The sequence below is a fragment of the Bombus pyrosoma genome, linkage group LG1 (genome assembly GCF_014825855.1).
Source record: "Bombus pyrosoma isolate SC7728 linkage group LG1, ASM1482585v1, whole genome shotgun sequence".
NCBI lineage: Eukaryota > Metazoa > Arthropoda > Insecta > Hymenoptera > Apidae > Bombus > Bombus pyrosoma.
The window spans coordinates 4,611,439-4,629,601 of record NC_057770.1 but is presented as its reverse complement, the minus strand read 5'-3'; the positions used below and the strand labels follow the sequence as shown (position 1 = coordinate 4,629,601).

Below are 18,163 nucleotides of genomic sequence, written 5' to 3'. Positions count from 1 at the left end.
CATCTTTTTCACCGTTTTAGTAGTACGAGTCTGTCTGTGTCGGACGCAAAGATTGAAATTCGAGAGTTTCGCGGGGCCTTGGTTACTCCGTGTAACTGACAAGCGAATAAAAAAAAAGAGAATCGAATCTGTTACACGAAGAGTCGAGAAAGCGTCATCGAATATTTTCACGAATCTCGTCGATGTAAGAAATAATTTTCCGTCAGGAACGATTCAGTGAGATTTTGCAAACTGCAACGATGGCTAAACTCGGTCCGCAAAAGGAGTCAGAAATGGTAATCGTATTAATAAAAAAAAAAAAAAAAAAAAAAAATACCAAGTTTTTCATTCATTTCTAATCAAGGAAACATTTGTTAGAACGAGGAAGACGCGCGCTTGCAAGAAGAGCTGTACCAGTTGGTCGATGTACTGATGGTAATAATAACGCTATATGCGATTCACTTTCTTAACCTAATAACTGTCATAGATACGCATGTAATTACATTACATAAAGCGTTAGCTGGTAAAACAATTTCAAATTCAAATCCAATCGTTACCTAAGTCAAAACTTCAAAACTTTGTCGACAAACATCGATCGCATATTTTAATTAAAATTCGAGGGGAAAGACGAAGATGCAATGTTGATATCCCTGAGTCAACTTCGATTGTTGATGCAAACCTCGACAACGTCGATGACTTCCGTACCAAAACCCCTCAAGTATTTGAAGAACTCGTACAATGATATGAAGAACGCGCATAAAAAGATTCGAAGGAGGGACGTGAAACGGCAGTTCGCGGAAGTGTTGAGCGTATTATCGATGGCTGGGGCCACGCCTGGTTCCAAAGAATGTCTGCGATATTGCACCGATGGTGAAGTGACGAACCCTGGTGAGTGGGGCCACGAATACGTCAGACAGCTCGAAGCTGAAATTGTAGACGAGTGGACGAACGCTCCTGTAAAGGACGAGGACCGTATCAGGTATTTCTAGATACGAAGAAATGTGATAATGTCTACGGCGACGATATATAAAATGAATGGATTGTAAGAAATGAAATGGAATCTTTTACTTATTTGTTTCCTTCTCTCGATGGTAGAACACAGCTCACTCCTTTGGTAAACAGTATCATAAAATTCGACATGAAGCACAACGCCGAAATACCTGGATGCGATCTATGCTTGGAGATCGATCAATTGAGCTTTTTAAACGAAAGTTTGAATAGTACGAATTATGAGAGGGTTTGTCGGTATCTGGAGAGTTGCGCGGTCTACAGGTGAATTTTCTGAAACGACAACTAAAATTTAAGCAGCTTTATCCCGTTTTTTAACCCCTTTCGAACGGTCAGCGAGGATATCGAAAGAAGACAAATATTGCAGACCGTGGTCGACCATTATCTACGATTCCAAGAATATTGCAAAGCAATGTTAGTAGCCCTTCAATTGGGAGACTCGGATCTTGTGTACAAATGTCTCACCACCTGCCCTGACGAATTAATGCGAAAACAATTGTCATTTATACTCGTAAGACAAAGGGTAATTCATCGGATTCTACATGGTTTATTCGCGAGACCCTATTTTCCATTCGCATAATTTATCGCCCTTCAGGAGAATCCATTGAAGAAGGATTACGAAGGAGGCGATGCCAAGGATATCGAAGCTATCTTAAGCAACGGTCACGTCAATAATCATTATCACTTGCTCGCGAGGGAACTCGACATTCTGGAACCCAAACACCCGGATGACATTTACAAAACCTGGCTAGAAACTAATACCCTGAGACGAGCGGAATACGACTCAGCCAGGGCCAACCTAGCAGCTACGTTCGTTTCCGGTTTCGTTCACGCTGGCTTCGGTCAGGACAAACTGATGGCGAACGCCGCCGATTGCTGGGTCTATAAAAATAAGGTTTTTGTTTTAAATGTCGGAGATTCTTGAAGTAGAAACTATCGAAACAGCTTAAATCGAAGAAAACTGTTTTTGACAGGAGCACGGAATGCTGTCGGCAACCGCTTCTTTGGGACTGATACACATGTGGGACGTAGACGGTGGTCTGGTACCGATCGACAAGTGATTCGCGTCTCTTATCGTAATGCAACTATGATTTATAGACGAACGTCCGCGGACTAAGATACGCTTACTTCGCAGGTATCTCTACACCAACGATCACAATATCAAAGCAGGCGCTTTACTCGCGATAGGTTTGGTTAACTGTGGTGTTCGCAACGAATGCGATCCAGCGTTGGCGCTCCTCAGCGACTACGTGTATTCCGAAAACGTTACACTGAGAATCGGAGCAGTTTTAGGACTGGGTTTGGCCTACGCTGGCTCGCAGAGGTCTGATGTTACGGAACTTTTAACAGGAGTATTGGCAGACGAAGCAAGTACGTTTACGATGATTAACTCCCGGTATTAGAGATATTTTGGAGATGGACAATTTTTAGGTACCATGGAAATTGTGTCTCTCGGAGCAATCGCGATAGGTTTGATAAACGTTGGCTCTGCCGACGCTGAAGCCTCGTCGATACTTTTGCAGAGATTCATAGAGCTTACACCTCAAAAGCTGTCTAGCACCTACTCCAGGTTAAAGACAGAAGTATATCTATCAAATACGTTTCACGACTATGCAGCAGGGTTCGTTTGATCTTGTTCTTTGTAGATTTCTACCGCTGGCGCTGGGTATGATCTACATGGGTTGCCGCGACATCATAGACGCACCTTCAGCTGCGCTTGAAGTCTTACCTGATCCTTACAAGCTTGCTGCACAGACTATGCTGGAGGCAATGCTTTCTTCTTTGACAAAATGCTCTACGATACAATCCTGAATAAATATTATAATCTTCAGGATTCGAAAATATTTCATTGGTCTCAGGTGTGTGCATATGCCGGTACAGGAGATGTATTGATCGTTCAAGGACTATTACGAATTTGTTCGGAACCGGCGAACGGTGAAGGCGTTCCCGTCACCCCGGTTAACAGTCCTACGAGCTGCTGCTGCGATCAACGGTCTCGAATCATCGAATCTTCTGAGAAGAGAACAAAAGAGAAATTAGAGGAGGAGCATGCAGAATCAAAGTAATCGCACATTTATCTATCGTTAATATCTACCGCCACTTTTCTACAATTTCTTGCGTACTCTTCAGGGATATTGGATCGACGCAGGCCATAGCTACCTTGGGTGTCGCTGCCGTTGGATTAGGAGAGGGAAAAGAGGACTCGAGGATCTTCGGACAGGTGATCAAAGAGTCCTTAAACACGAATAAAAGTGATCAGTCTGTTTGCACGAACGATTGTTTTTCAGATAGGAAGATACGGTCCCACAGCTGCGAGACGCGCAATGCCACTCGCTCTAGGTCTATCCTTTTTGTCAAATCCAGACTTGTCAGTCTTGGATGTACTGAACAAATACAGCCACGACAACGATTCTGACGTAGCTAACAATGCGATCTTTGCTCTCGGTCTTGTCGGTGCTGGGACGAATAATGCGCGTCTCGCCACTATGCTGAGGCAACTAGCCTGTTACCACGCGAAGAATCCCACGCACCTATTCCTCGTTCGAATTTCCCAGGGCTTGGTCCATCTTGGCAAAGTAAAAAAAAGGACGATTATAAATTGTATCGATCTTAATCGATGAATGATTAGTTTACTAAATAAAAAATTGTTTATCAGGGTACGTTGTCCATATCTCCTTTGCGATACGCTTCCAAGGTGTTGGACAAGGTCGCCTTAGCTGGATTACTGGTAGTCCTGGTGGCGTTTCTCGATTGTCAAAATCTGATCCTATCGAAATCTCATTATTTGATGTATTGTCTGGCGCTTGCAATGGAACCTAGATGGTTGGTCACCCTGGATGAAAATTTGCAGGTATGTATTGTCCATTTTCCTCGTAGGCAAAGATAATTTAACGCTACGGGAATATTTGAGACCGATCGGATTGTATTTTGATCAGAGTCTACCGGTGTCTGTGAGGGTTGGAAAAGCTGTAGACATCGTGGGCAAAGCTGGCAATCCTAAATCCATCTCTGGTGGATACGTTCACACGACACCAACGTTGCTTTCCTCCGGAGAAAGAGCAGAACTTGCTCTAGACGAGTACGAGGCGTTGTCCAGCGTTTTGGAGGGTTTCGTTATTCTTCGAGAGAAATCGAACGTTTCCTAGATTTCCCGCTGGAATAATAAAAGACAGTGGATAATAAAAGAACACGCCAGATTGCGAAAGGCAACGCTGGGACAAGTGATTTATTTATTTCATGAGATAGTAATAAGAAATACGGTCGACAGAAGTGTATTATGTAAGGCGAAGAAATTACTAGGAACCAAAGTGCGAACGACGAATCGTTTATATGATATATCGTAATGTATAATTTTCCATGCTGTTTTTAATAAAAAGTAGGAGTAGAATTTTCGAGAAAAAACATTCGTTTGAAGAAAATCTTGTACAATAACGGATCGATACCACACATGTTTGTAACGCATCACTTTGACAACGACGAGACGTGGAAAGTACGCAAGTGATACGAGCAAAGGTTCGATCGCGTCGTTGAATGCATCGATAAGAATGCGAAGAGACGCGTGAATACTTTTTAATAGGTGTAGGTTTGCGTTCATTTAACTCGAGGGACTAGCGGAAGCAATGTGCTCTATACAACAGAAATATACATTGGTTCGCATTGCACGGTAATATACGACACGGTGCACCATGATCTGACAGCGGTCACTAAATTAAAATATATCATTAACGTATCACTCTTGTTCGATTAAAAACGAGCCGGAAAAACGCGATAGGACAAAGAAAACGAGATGAAAAAACGTAAAAAATGATGCACGATCGCACGAAAGAAACGAAAGTAACGTCGAGTAACGATCGAAATTTGGCTTCTATTGATAGAACATTGCAAATGAAAGAGGAATATTGCAGTTTATTGGTTCTGAAAGTGTGTACAAAAGCGGACAGCTAGGAAACGAGAAACGATATCACGCGGATAAGAGAACTCTCTGTTCCTGTCCCTTTTCGTTTGCTCTGCTAAATATACGCACAAATGATATATTCTTTCACGCAGAGTACATGGTTACTTTTCTCCTTAAACTTTTTGTTTTTTTTTTTTCTCTTCGTCTGGTGAGTTCGCAAAGTCGCATTGCACAAGATCATGGAGCACGTTTCCATCTTTTCGTAACGAAGCCGTGAGAAAAACACTGCAAGAAATTTCACGAACGTACGCAACGCGTACTTTATCGAAAGTGTTCTCTCACGACTTCGCGTGTTCAGAAATCTCCGCCGACTTTTATATATAGGCACGTATGACTCAGGGCAAGGCGAAATGTAGAATAAAATGTAATTTTCAGCTCGTTCAAAGGACGCACATTCCCGCGTGTATGTTTCTCCCACCAGATCGAAAACGCACCCCTTCCCCATCGTTATTTCTTTTTTTTCTTTTTTCTTACGTTTTTCATTACGTTGTAAAGTTGCGACCGGTTCTGATATAGGTTACGCTCCACGAAATCGTACAAAAATTTGTATCCCGTTGGATCAAATTTAGCAGTTGCATTTCAACGTACGCACACCTTTTCTTTCGCGTCTTCAGCTTGCCGCCTGACATACTCGCATAAGGTAGAACAACTGGCTGTGATAAATGTTATTTTTTTCCCTTTTTTATCTTCCCGTTCCTCTATAATTTTCGTTCATCCAAATACACATAGATACGTTCGCGATATATATATATATATATCTCTAATCGCCCACACTGCAGAACTCTTTTTCGTGTATCGTCGATACGAGTCAAGGGAAATCGAGTTAAGGAAAATCTTACACCTATGTATAGTAGTTTGCCAACAGATACGTCGTTTGCACGCATGTGTTGAAATAGTGAAACAACATGCAAAATTGACGATAATATTTAAATACGTTGATAATTACGTCATCCGGCAAGCTGAACTTCCTATCTACTTACATGTATCTTAAATTTTTCATGTTGCTTATAGTAAAATATAATAATAATAATAGTTAAAAATTAATAATAATAATAATAATAATAATAATAGCGATAGCTCCTATGATAGCAGGCAGCGCGTTCGTGTTATAACCTTTTGCAAATAGTAAATGTGTTCTGTGATTCAAGCGAATTCTCAAAATGGTGTATATACGTATCTGAACGTATATATATATATATATATATATACACACATATATAAGTATATATATACATATATATATATATATACACACACTTCCTCGTACTTCCGTTGCTTCTTTCATCCTTTCTGGTTCATTCGTTTATTTACAACAACGCATGTATATCAGCTACATAGTGTTACCATTTCTCTGGCTTTTATTCGCTTTAAATCTTGCACATCTTCCCGCCACGCTATTTTATACGTCGACATTCGTGGGAAAAACTCTAAGTTACAAGACGATGTTCCTGTTAAATGATAAAAACCTCAGACGATGTTTGTCACCCTTATATTCAGCTACTTCGCTAAAATTATTACCCATCTACCGTTTTCACTTTTCAAACCGTGAAATTCATGGTCATGAAAGTGTACATGTTAGATACAGGATGACAGCTTCCTTTTTCTCAAATCGTTCCCTCTGGAACGATCATCGATAACAGTAGTCGATGTACGACCTTCCTTCGTTAATAATGTCGGATCAAGCGTTTGAAGGTTGGTTTCAGCTTGCTTCCATTCTCCGTTTCGTCTTCGACTTATATGTACGGCAGGTCTTTTTTGTCAAGCACAGAAACGGATAAACATATTTTTCTCCCTTATTCTTATGAACAGTGAAGATTGTCCGGAAAGAAGCACCGAAGTCACAGGGTGATGAAATAGTTTGTCAATGATTAGAGTCAAGCTGCCTGTGGATTCGTTGCTGAGAGAACAAAATTGACATCGAATTGTAGTGCGCTCCTTTGTGTCTATGAGTCTGCGCCATCGTGTGAACGTCGAACACATGTTTATACGCGTGTGTATGCATCTATACGTTTCTTTGTGAGTGTGTGAGTGTATGAGCGTACGATAGATCATTTTTCATCCACGACGATGACGATGATTTGATATCGATGTTGGTGATCGAAGACCAGTACGGATGATCGTTGGTTCTCCGAACATGTGTTCCTCATTTTCTTCTCTCTCGTTATACACCTATCACGCTGAAGGAATGTACACTCTATAACACGATAACACAGTCGTGACACGATGAAGGTAATAAGTAGAACACGTAGCGTGGTTGTTGCCGGTTAAAACAGCCGGGCACGTCTTTTGATTTCGTTACGACGCCATTGCGGTAGTCTATAGAACTCGGCACGAGTAAATTGAAGAACTGCCTCGAATTCTGCGTCGGAAAGGTGCCGCTGGAAAACACAATTAAACATCGGTAAAATAATCATCTCTATTCGTGCCGGATGAGAAATTTTCTATTTACACGATAACTGCTTCGTCAGTTTCGACCATTCGATCCATTCATCGACCAATTTCTCTAGGTCCTATGCTTCAGTTTTTTTTTTTTACAAAATAAAAGAGGAATTTATTGCGAAGAAATTCAAGCGTTATTCCAGCGTCCTAAATGAATTCTACGTGTTCTAGACTCAGCGGTTATAATTAAATGTTTTAATAACTCACTTCGAGATTGCAACGATCCACGTCAGCGGGCAGCCTGTAGTTGGTGATGACAAGCAAGTGGTAAGGGTAGAGTTTCGGCGGTTCGGACGGCGCTGTTCCCATATCTGGCAGTGATCTCCTTACGTGATGGCCCCCGTGACTTCCGACTACTGAACCTAGGCCACCTGTATACGTGGTAGATGATGGCAGCATTCCACCATCATTCTGAAGCACCATTCGATCGTTAATTTCGTTGTAACGCCATTCATTATGAAGTGTGATGAGCGTTAATAGCGGTGCAGCCGTTCAAAAGCTTCTCGCATGGAATTTCAATTTTGATTTTCTGTTTGAATCGATACGGTTAAAAAAAAGAGAGAGAAATGTACACGTTTTGAAAAATTTGCGAGAATCTTTCATCTGTGCAACGGACCTATTGTTGCACGTTACAAGAGTCAATATATACTGCAGCAACAAAAAAGTTGGCAAAACACCGCGTTTGTTAATGACTGATTCGATACAACTTAACACGGGACAGACCACAGAACTATGACCACGCAGCTAGACTGAAACGAACGATAGGAACTGGCATTTTACGGATCAATCCTTTGACTCGTTGCTTTTCGATAGGAAATCGTTGCGTGCATGTGCATTAAACTAGTCGATACAATTGTTGCACGATTTATTCTCTTACTCTTTTAAATACTTTCGACAGGCCAGAAAGACAAGAAGGCAATCGGGGCACGCGCCACACACGCACAAACTCGTGCACGTTAATTTCAGTTTAGGCGTATAATAGTTCCGTTTTCCGTCACGTACGCACAAATTATGCCATGGATGCAGAATATGCAGTCAAATCGCGAGAACAGCGCAACTACGCGTCACTCTCGTTAGCGTTATTCGAGATTTCATCTATTTTCGAAACTCGTACACGCGTTCGAGGATCACGATCATCGCACACGAAACTCACATCGTGTTATCATGAGGAGATAATAACAGGAAATAACGAACTACGTATATGTCATGAATCTATCGGTCTAAAGAATGAGCAAGCCGACTCAACTAATCGGTCTATACTAAGACATTGCGAACGTTCAGCTAAAATCTCGCGATCGTGTCCGATTCTTTCGCAAGATACGAAATCAAATGCAAACTTCAAATATGCCAAGGCGAGAAAAAAAAAACTTGTACAAAAAGATGCAAAAAAAAAAAGGATCGATTAAAAAAAGTATATCGCAGCAAATATACAGCATGTGCATGCGTCGATCAATATACAATCTAGTATGTACAAACGTTATATTATACATATATAAACAAACCGGCAGTGCTCGTTATGTACAAATACGTTTAATCCGATCGGTCTAGTCGAACGATTTTGCCGGCGCTCGATTTCTCAGTTCTACGCAAGTCATCCGTGTCTCGAGAACTCACGAAAGTGTTTAATGTTACGATTAATGCGCGGCTGTGGTAATATGCTGTTAAATATAATTCATATGCAAAACAAGCTACAAACCATGCTAATTCGCCGGGAGTAGTATGGGGCTGTGGTACATACCAATGCCCGTCGATCCACATCCGTGATGCTGCCTGTCGATACTAAAATTGGGGGAAAAATGGGAAAGAAAACCATGTCAAACCATATTGCACAAACCATTTCGATATGTTAAGTACAATCTTTTCTTTCTATCGATCGACCGATCGATCGTATTCCATATCGATGGAAAAAGAAAACTGGAAAACATAAGAGATAACGTTGCGTCAACGGGTTAACGAAACCAGTTGAACTTTCGAGGAATGCGATCGGGAATACGATCGATTCGATCAAATAACTATAAGCGAATGTTCGATGATTATATTATACATATGATTTGAATTCAGTCTCTAAGCTACACGATATAACAGCTGTCAATGATCAAAGAGTTATCGTGTCATTAAGTCACGTTATTGGCGAATAGGAGGTACTGTCATTTGGCCACACTATAAACTCCTCTGGTTAATGGATCAAACAAATCTTATTATGCAATCTTTGATCTAACACGGAATCGTACCGTTCGAATCGTGATACTCAGGCGTAATGATTAAATCAAGATAGAAAAAAGAAGAGACAGTGTCTATGATAGAGCAATGATGCATTAGTAAAGCATGCTCAGATATTAAAGCCGTATAATCAGGTAGAATAATCGAGAACAAAATAGACATTCTCACGAGCTCTTCCTACTCGTGAATTAAAAGAAAGAAGAAGTAAAAATGAAAAATTTGTAAAAAAAGCATGTACAAACTGAAAAGTTCGATTGTACTTTCGAAAAAGAGAACTGCAAGATAACCGTGTGTGTATGTGTGTGTATGTGTGTGTGTGTGTGCGCGCGCGCGCGTGTGTGTTTGCGTACGTGTTATGTGTGATTGGTTTCCTTTCTGGGTTTACTCACTATCTGATTTGCCAGACGAGAAATCAGTGCTGTGCGTCTTGTCTCCCATCCCACTGAACGAATAATCACCCTAGACGACAGAAAAGCGTAAATCTTAGAAACAACTGAGGCATAGGGATCCGTGATTTAGTCAACGGATACGATAATTAAAACGTGTATCATTATCTCTACAGCATATATATATATATAATTTTTATCTTTTTTTTTTCATTCTTTATTATTTTGTAAATATCAGCAACAACGGTGCAAGAAGATTTTTTGTTTGGTCGTCGATTGTGACGCGGTGCAAGACTTACAGGGAGAGCAGATACAGAACCGCCGGTCGAGGAGAAGGTGTGACTTCGCGGTGCCAGACCGTACCCTGGCTTCGGGATGTGCCGAAGGGAGCTCACAACTGGTTTCAAATCAGTCAATCGACAGTATTACTGATTAGTGTCAACGGGAATAATGGAATCGTTCATTCCCATACGAATGCCCAACGTTCGCCAAAAAATACGTTTCATTAAGGGGGGAAGAAAAATAAAAAGAAAAAAAAAAAGGAAAAAAAGGGGGGCGAGAAAAACACACATTCTGTGTATAATTAAAATAATTGCAGAGGTTGTCTCGGTTCCGCTCGTGTACAAGATTGAATCATCGAGGAATTTCACTCTACTCTGTTATCTTATATACGTTTTATTTCGCTTCACGAACAAGAGAATCGAAGTTTGTCTTTGACGATCTTCCTTTTAAGGGGAGGCATAGAAAAGAAAATCGTCGAAGGTGGAAGAGAAAAAAGAGAGAGAGAGAAAAAAAAGTAAATAAATCTTGCTACTGTGTAAAGATAAGTAGTACCCTCTTCGTTCGAGTTTCAACTTCAAGTTTCGTCGACCTGTTTATATCGCATCTCCACGGCAACATGGTGGAACGTACCCGATGTTCAAAGTGCACAAGCGTTATTTCTCGTTCAATACTGTGCAAGGTATCACGTACGTGTGTACAACGAAAAAAGATTAAAAAGAATATGTAAATATAAATATATATATGTACGTACGTGTGTGTATATATATATATATATATATATATATATATATACACACACACATACACACATACACACGCAAAATATATAATATGTATGTACGAAGAAGCCAGCACCTATGTGTATAAGTACGATCAACGTATGTTTCTCCAAATAAGCTTAAGAGAACAAAAAGCATGCCTCCCGTGAAGACAAGTCAACGAATCATCGCGTCGGTTGAAAGCGTTTTTCTCTCGATCTTTCTTACACGACGGCTGCTCTTAAGAAGTCTCGTACGTTTTTCGCTTTTCGTTTTTTCTTTTTCTCTTTTCGCGATTCGCTGAAAAAACGAATCTCAGACCAATGAAATTCGCTTGCAGTACATTGCCACGTTGTCAGACAAGAGAAAGAGAATCTCTGTTCCTTTCTTTACGGTGTACGCTAATTTTGGACTTGACTTGAGATCAACGGTAGGTAAATTGGAAAGTTCTCGGACTCACCGAATGATAGTGCCTAGCGGCGTTTGGAAGAGTGAAGGCGCGTTGAGTACCAAGGGGTGGATAGTTTCTGGGAGCCGGGGAACGTGCCGATGACCTCCCAACTGCCGCCCACGCAAACACAACACAAACACAAAAACACAAATAGAGACACGATGATACAGGTAGCGGTGTTGGCTAACGTAGATAGCGATAAATTCTATCGACTTTTCTTTCGACTTTCTTTCCAACATTGGAAGATATTGCCAGTTCAACCAGGCTAAAATATCTCGCAAAAATACGTCAGCCTACTATCGAAAAGTATACGTACTGTAACGATAATATTCCTTTTCCTGCACGCAAAGCGATACAAAGTAATGCAATGCTGATGAGATACAACTTTCATGCGCCCAAACGAAAATATGTACACGCAAATATACGTACATATATGTATATAGCACGATATTGAAAATGTACAATAGCGTACTGAGCGTATATTACGATTATCTTCCAATATTGTGTAGTAATTAGGAAAAAAAAGAAAAAAAAAAAGAAAAAACATTCCAAGAAGGTATGAGAGAGAGAGAGAGAAAGAGAGAGAGAGAGAGAAAGAGAGAGAGAATGAAGGAGCGATATGTGTTTGTGTATGAATGAATGAAGTTGCCAAGAGTGGAATCTGTAATAGATATTACCATGCCAGAAGGGGGAAGAGAGGAATAGCAAAAATGTTGACTAGGTTATGGTATACGTATAGATATAAACATCGGTGAATGATCACGTATGAAATAATGGGAATCGATATTACGCTACTTGAAAGAGGATGAACTTTCCACGCACACTATTTCCGTTACTCGAATTGGCGTATGGAGAGATAATCGAGAGAGATAAGAAGAGGCAAGCACATCGAAGGTAATATGCCGACCACATGCAGAAGCGGAATAAATACATCACCTGTCACGTTAATGGACGCCCAGTGTGTGCTGTGGTATTTGGTGCTATGCCACTTAACTTATAAACTCCTGCTCGAGTAGTTTACACGTACTGCGTGTTATCGTTCGTTAATCGAGCATCATCACCCCTTCCCACTGCAAGATTCGCACGTTGCTACGTTGCGATCCACGATAGAGAAAATTCTTTATTTTTTTAATCTATATCTTTCTATCCTTCTTTCTTTTTTAGTGATACGAAAGGAACGATCTTTTTTCGCTGGTCCCACCCACCTCCCCCCCTCCCCCCGCTATCGCCTCGAAATCTAACGAGCCGACGTTGCGTTAAACGGTAGAGTGGTAAATGTTAGTGTTATGTGCGAACGTGTGGACATGTATGAGATGAGATTATCACTTAATGTTAATGAAACGATCATGAGATATATATGCATATATATATATAAATATTTAATGACGACCAGATTCGATATGAATCTGAAAGATGCTTACCGTTATAGCTGGGTCCTACGCTCGATCTGTAACTGAAACCATCGTCGTCTTCCCACGGTCGGGCGTGATCTATATTTCTCGATGGCGCTACGCGAAAACATTTATACAATTTAAGTACGAGCTAGCGGGGCAGACAGAGAGGCTAAAAAGTGAATCGTGATAACTTACAAGCGCCAACCGGACTCTCGTATCGCAATCTGTAAGTCGGTTCTCTGGCAGCCGATGGAGTTCTCGATGCGTTTCTTGGATCGACGTTCGCCGCCTTGTGTCTCAAATTTTCCCGATCCTTTTCACGATCTTGCAAGAACACCTTCGCTATTCCAGTGTCGATTTTACTTAGCTCGTCCTGTTCTTTCTTTAGCTTCTCCTCCACCTCTTTTATATACGTCTTGTTGTCCACCTCGTCCTCGTCATCCGATGCAGGCACACCCTGAAATCGTGGATGGAACGTCGGTCGAATCGAGAATAAAATACGTAGAAAGCTTACAAGGTAAGTGTGGCATTCGCGGTAATACCTTGTAAGTGTCGGACCATCGCCTGCGTCTCTCAGGATCTGTATAGGGATAAGGTGGGGCAGGGAAATCGTCTCTTTCGATCGGCGGTTTGGTTCCAGGAGGAGGTTTCATGGCGTCCGGATAATGCGCTAGCTCTATTGGCTCGTCATTATCTACTTGACTGGCCGGTGACTTGGGCCTGGTCTCGCTGAGAGCATCGACCAGAGCACGCATTCCAGATCGGCTGCTGCGTCCGCCACTGCTTCTTATCGAACGTGACGCTGAAATAAAACGATGACACATTTTAGCGACGCGTGTATATCGTCCGCGATCCAATCTCCTATATTTCACTACAGCTGCGCCAGAGAATCGATTATCCTTTCTTTTTCTCGTTCGCAGTAGAATTTCGTTTCATTCGATCTTAAGAGAAAGAAATGTATGTACTTACAGCTAGGTCTATGAAAGTGTGGGCTAGTCGGTGGTTTGTCGTACGGCTGTATCGGACGTCTCAAGTACCCTTGGCTCGGCGTTTCGGTCAAGTACGAATAAGTATAAATCCTAGACACGTCTTCGGATGGACCACGTCCGTACTCTCGCAATATCAGTCCAGGACTGCCAGTTCGCGCAGGGTAATACTGAGGCAATTAACGTATATTATCACGGCTAAACTCGTTCTCTCTGTTCGATGGATCGTAAAGCGTCTCTCTCATACGGCTAATTTTTAGCTATTTACTCGGCAAATGAAGATAAAAACTCAACGCGCTTCGATTCTCTCTCAAGATAACCCGCTGCTAGGAATACCAGTAAAAAAAACCTTGTACGATCGCATACGCCAGCTTCGTCAAGGATTTGCGAATAAATTGACATAATGACGTCATCTTGAAAGGTTTTTGATGAAACGTAGTATCTCTCTGTTGACTAGAAGCCCCGTTATATTCAAGACACTCTAATATCGTTCGAAGGCTGGGCAGAGGAGCGATACAAGGTTAGTTGGAAATTATGCATTGCCGTTGAAAGGTTTATCCAAAGTCGTATCGCAGTTACTCGAGATCGTTTTAAAGTAAAAAGACGACCGAGCAATGGAAAATTTTGGAGGGCGCTACACCATCCACCACCAGCGAAGAAAGGTTTCAAACCCTTAACGAAACTAACCGTTACAGGATGAAATCGCGGAGATCTACGAACCGTTTTACAATAGTATTTATTTAAGTAATCGAAGGTGTCTCTTGAGAGAGTACTTGTGCTAGGCTAGGAGATACATGGCATACCTTGCGACTGAGGCTGCTGTAAGGGCTGCAGAGTGATCCGTTCAGGCTTGGCGTGCGTGACCGCAATGAAAACTATACACAATGACCGTGCCAAAAAAAAAAAAAAGGAAACAACAATTAAGAAAGCAATAATAAAAATGAAAAGTAATAAAAAAGATAAAAAATCATATAGTAAACTGTTGATGTATGTACGTATATATGTGTGTATATATATACAGATACATATATATATATATACACACACACACATATGTGTGTATATAAAACTTGGGACATCGAAGCGTGCGGTAAAAGTACGACATGTTAAGGAACAAATGCATGTTAAAAGCCACGTAATACGTATATATATATATATATATATATCGTCGAATAAGATGGAAACGAAGCTATACACAAAGCTGGTTACGAGTAAAAAAAGGTAAATACTTTAGGTTCTAGAATGATCTATTCTAAGTGGCTGTGTATATCGAACAGAAAAATTAACCGAGCAGCAAAAAACGTCTCGCATGAAATACGTGTTGTACAACAGTCCAAATATAAGCACGATGCAAGCTGAACTTTGTGTTTCATGTTTTTTCGGGCCAGAACCGGCTCGAAGGCAACATATACTTCCTGCTCTTTTGGTTACTTTTTTGTCTCCTCTACAATCGTATATAGCAAACTTCAAAATTCAAGTATGCGCACGGACACGATTTAGGTCGTTCAACGGTGTACGATGCAACTGAACGAGGAAAAAATGCAATTGGCGGACGTAGACAGCGACGTGCAATTACGAATGTCGACGTTCGAAATGAATGTTATATGCGGCGATTGATCACGGCGTTATAACGTAACGTATAGAAGCGGGCGACGTTAGATATTACATCCGCACGGAAAATGCTAATGGTGTGCGCTTCTTCTAGCAAGTTCAATGACGCGTGAATGATTCCATGAAAAATGAATGGCAAAACAATCGCTGCTCAGTGATCAAGACGAACAACGATAAAATGACGAAACAAACGGACCGACCACCATCTATACACAAACGAATACACAGTAGCAACGAATATACACGTATGATACAATATTTTACAGAAACAATATACAGTTCTCGCCAGTTTCAATTTAACGGTTCGCGGTTACGATAAAGTAAAACTCGAAGACCTCGATCCTATTTTCTTAACGATCGATCGGAAGCGATCGTCATCTGGATGAAAACAGCGAAACGGCCGACGGTCTTGAACATTCCACTTCTTCCATCCCTTGGATTCTCGCGGTCTTACCTGCATCTCCGAAGCGCTGCTGGAAATCCGTTCTGACTCTCGATGCTGTGGCGTGTGAGCTTCGCCGTGACCATTCACGATACCGTTCGGACCGCTAGGACCCGGACCGCAACGGGGATGCCATATGGCTGCACCCTGCAAATACATTTCCTCTCCATCGCCGAAAGGATCGCCACACTTGGTGCAACGAGCACAGGTCGGATGGAAGTGGTGATTGTCACCGGCCTGTAACACCTTTCCGCTGATGTAACGGTTGCAGTAGGCACATTTCACGCCGAACTGCTTCTGATAATCCTTCTCACAGTAAGGCACTCCATCTCTGTTAATCAAAGTGGAGGAATTTCGTTGGTACCGGTATCTGTGTTTGGCGGACGATCTGGATAAACTCGGCCACCTAACGTTTGACCGGTGACTAGTAGCTTTCTCCGATCGTAATCTCGCGCATTGGGTAAATATTAATGGCCGGCAATTTTCTCTGGCTATCAAAAACCAGCGAAATTTCAACGCTGCTCGAGCTCTTTTCTAAATCGTGCTTTCTCTAGTTTCTTTTTCACCTAGCTATGTTTATATACGTATATATAAACTACACCTATTTATTCGATGAAAATTTTACAAGCTCTACGATCTCCAATTAGAAATCTCTCGATACGATCGAAGTCATCGTAGAATACCAAAAATCGAAGATATGGAATGTAAAGTAGGCTGCTGTTTGAGGGATGAGAAACGGATAAGCAATTTTCCCACTCACTTTCCCATGTATTCTCCGTGAAGCACGGTGTCACAGGTGTGACACTTGAAGCACCATACGTGCCACTGTCGATCGAGAGCGACCAAAGCTTGACCTTCCCGTAATTGGTTTCCGCAACCAGCGCAGGCACCGGGGTCGGAGGGCCCGTCTCCGGATCCTCTGGTAGCGGAGCTATTGCCGACCGGCGTCGAGGCCTCTCGAACCGGGATACCGACGCATCGATGACACAGAGCTTGACCTATAGATAACGCTCGGTTAGTCGAGATTGGACAGATCCGGTCGACGATCTGACCGCGAACGACCGACTCGCTGACGCATACGCTCTATTGTCTTTTATTCGAGAAACGAACACGAATCAACCATCGTGCACGCCGTATCTTCGCGGCTGATTCATCGTTTGTACGCGTACAAACAACGCGGCGTAACGTCAACTCGCGGAGAAGAAGCATTCGTGGCTTGTTTAGTCGTTCGATTTACGTATTTTCGCGTATAAATAACCGACCGTACTTGGTCGCCGTCCATCATTGCGGTCGATCAAATTCTCACGGTGATCGGTAAACGCGTTTTCTCGTGTCCTTTCGAGGGCCAATCTTCTCTGAACGCGTTCTATGTGCTTCTGATCGGTGGAGTTGAAAGGTCGGGAAAACGAAACGGAGAATCGAAGCTTCGTGCGTGTATTTGTGGAACTAGTGCTCTAAAAATACGCGGCTTTATCGGCATCCTCGACCAGCCAGATCGATAAAGCAATGGTAAAAGATGCGCATAAATATTTGCACGGGAAAACAATGGGGAGAAGCGATACGGGGCAAGTTTAACTCGCGATACGCTCGTTTCGACGCACGCATATTTTTAAGCGTTCGCCGCGTAATCGTTACAAGGCCACGCGAGCGTAGCCTCGTTCGATGGCGATATACACCTAAGTGGTAATTTGCTTCAACAGGTTTACCGGTACTCCAATTGCGCCGATCGAATAGCAACGAACTCGATCCTCGCACTCCTTACGAGGTACGACCGTTTCGCTGATCCTGGAAGGAAGCTCACCTTGAACGAGGGACACCTTGGTCCCTTGGCCGAGTAACGGTTGCCTACACCGCTGGCAATGGAAACAATTCGGATGGAAGGCGTGCTTGTCTCCTGCGGTGACCACGTCGCCCTCCACGTATTCTCCGCAACCTGCGCACTTTGTCCCCCAGCGTTCTCTGTAATCCTGAAAAATGAACAAACCCACCAGTCCGTTACCGACTATTCACCAGACATCGTACCGCGGAGGCAACACGCGAAATTCGTCGTCGCACCGGACGCGACGCTTTATTTGCGTATCTGCCAAGATAAATACTCGAAACGAACGAACAGCTTTTAGCGAATCTCGCGCGGAGATTTTATTGGGAATTTTTGCAACGTTCCGTAACGCGATATACCGCGACTGTTTCGTCCTTTTCTTCTTTGTCAAATATTTCCAGGCAAAACTACGAGAAACAAGAAGAAAAGTAAA

The 18,163-nt window shown here is 42.2% G+C and overlaps 2 protein-coding genes across 17 annotated transcripts in view; one reads left to right on the top strand and one right to left on the bottom strand.

Moving 5' to 3' along the window:
* Nucleotides 1-85: 85 nt before the first annotated feature.
* Nucleotides 86-6,199, top strand: LOC122568610 (26S proteasome non-ATPase regulatory subunit 2-like). Its single transcript, XM_043728539.1, has 13 exons — nt 86-958; nt 1,075-1,251; nt 1,324-1,510; nt 1,583-1,882; nt 1,962-2,044; nt 2,123-2,358; nt 2,419-2,557; nt 2,634-2,754; nt 2,847-3,049; nt 3,118-3,208; nt 3,276-3,563; nt 3,644-3,838; nt 3,924-6,199. The coding sequence occupies exons 1-13, from the start codon at nt 618-620 to the stop codon at nt 4,131-4,133; spliced, it is 2,571 nt and encodes an 856-aa protein (XP_043584474.1). The 5' UTR covers nt 86-617; the 3' UTR covers nt 4,134-6,199.
* The window catches only part of LOC122568383 (actin-binding LIM protein 2), a 31,077-nt gene continuing 17,787 nt past the window's right edge, over nt 4,874-18,163 (bottom strand). For 3 of the 16 annotated variants that reach the window (XM_043728118.1, XM_043728064.1, XM_043728107.1), the window contains exons 3-15: nt 17,713-17,878; nt 16,672-16,909; nt 15,924-16,242; nt 14,662-14,733; nt 13,842-14,028; nt 13,415-13,674; nt 13,068-13,329; nt 12,900-12,986; nt 11,488-11,588; nt 9,991-10,060; nt 9,078-9,160; nt 7,589-7,792; nt 4,874-7,320 (exon numbers count right to left, since the gene is read on the bottom strand). In XM_043728118.1, the coding sequence (XP_043584053.1) occupies nt 7,207-7,320; nt 7,589-7,792; nt 9,078-9,160; nt 9,991-10,060; nt 11,488-11,588; nt 12,900-12,986; nt 13,068-13,329; nt 13,415-13,674; nt 13,842-14,028; nt 14,662-14,733; nt 15,924-16,242; nt 16,672-16,909; nt 17,713-17,878 (2,163 nt within the window). In that variant the 3' untranslated portion in view covers nt 4,874-7,206. Of the gene's footprint in view, nt 7,321-7,588; nt 7,793-9,077; nt 9,161-9,990; nt 10,061-10,286; nt 10,385-11,483; nt 11,589-12,899; nt 12,987-13,067; nt 13,330-13,414; nt 13,675-13,841; nt 14,029-14,661; nt 14,734-15,923; nt 16,243-16,671; nt 16,910-17,712; nt 17,879-18,163 lie in introns of those variants that run through there. The other 13 variants (XM_043728179.1, XM_043728083.1, XM_043728073.1 and 10 more) reach the window with 13 other exon arrangements.

Bases quoted from the DNA above. Each gene is read 5' to 3' on its own strand.
- LOC122568610 (XM_043728539.1), top strand. From the start codon at position 618: ATGTTGATATCCCTGAGTCAACTTCGATTGTTGATGCAAACCTCGACA. The intron at 1,883-1,961 runs GTTTTTGTTTTA...TGTTTTTGACAG, and splicing joins GCTGGGTCTATAAAAATAAG to GAGCACGGAATGCTGTCGGC. The intron at 2,359-2,418 runs GTACGTTTACGA...GACAATTTTTAG, and splicing joins AGTATTGGCAGACGAAGCAA to GTACCATGGAAATTGTGTCT.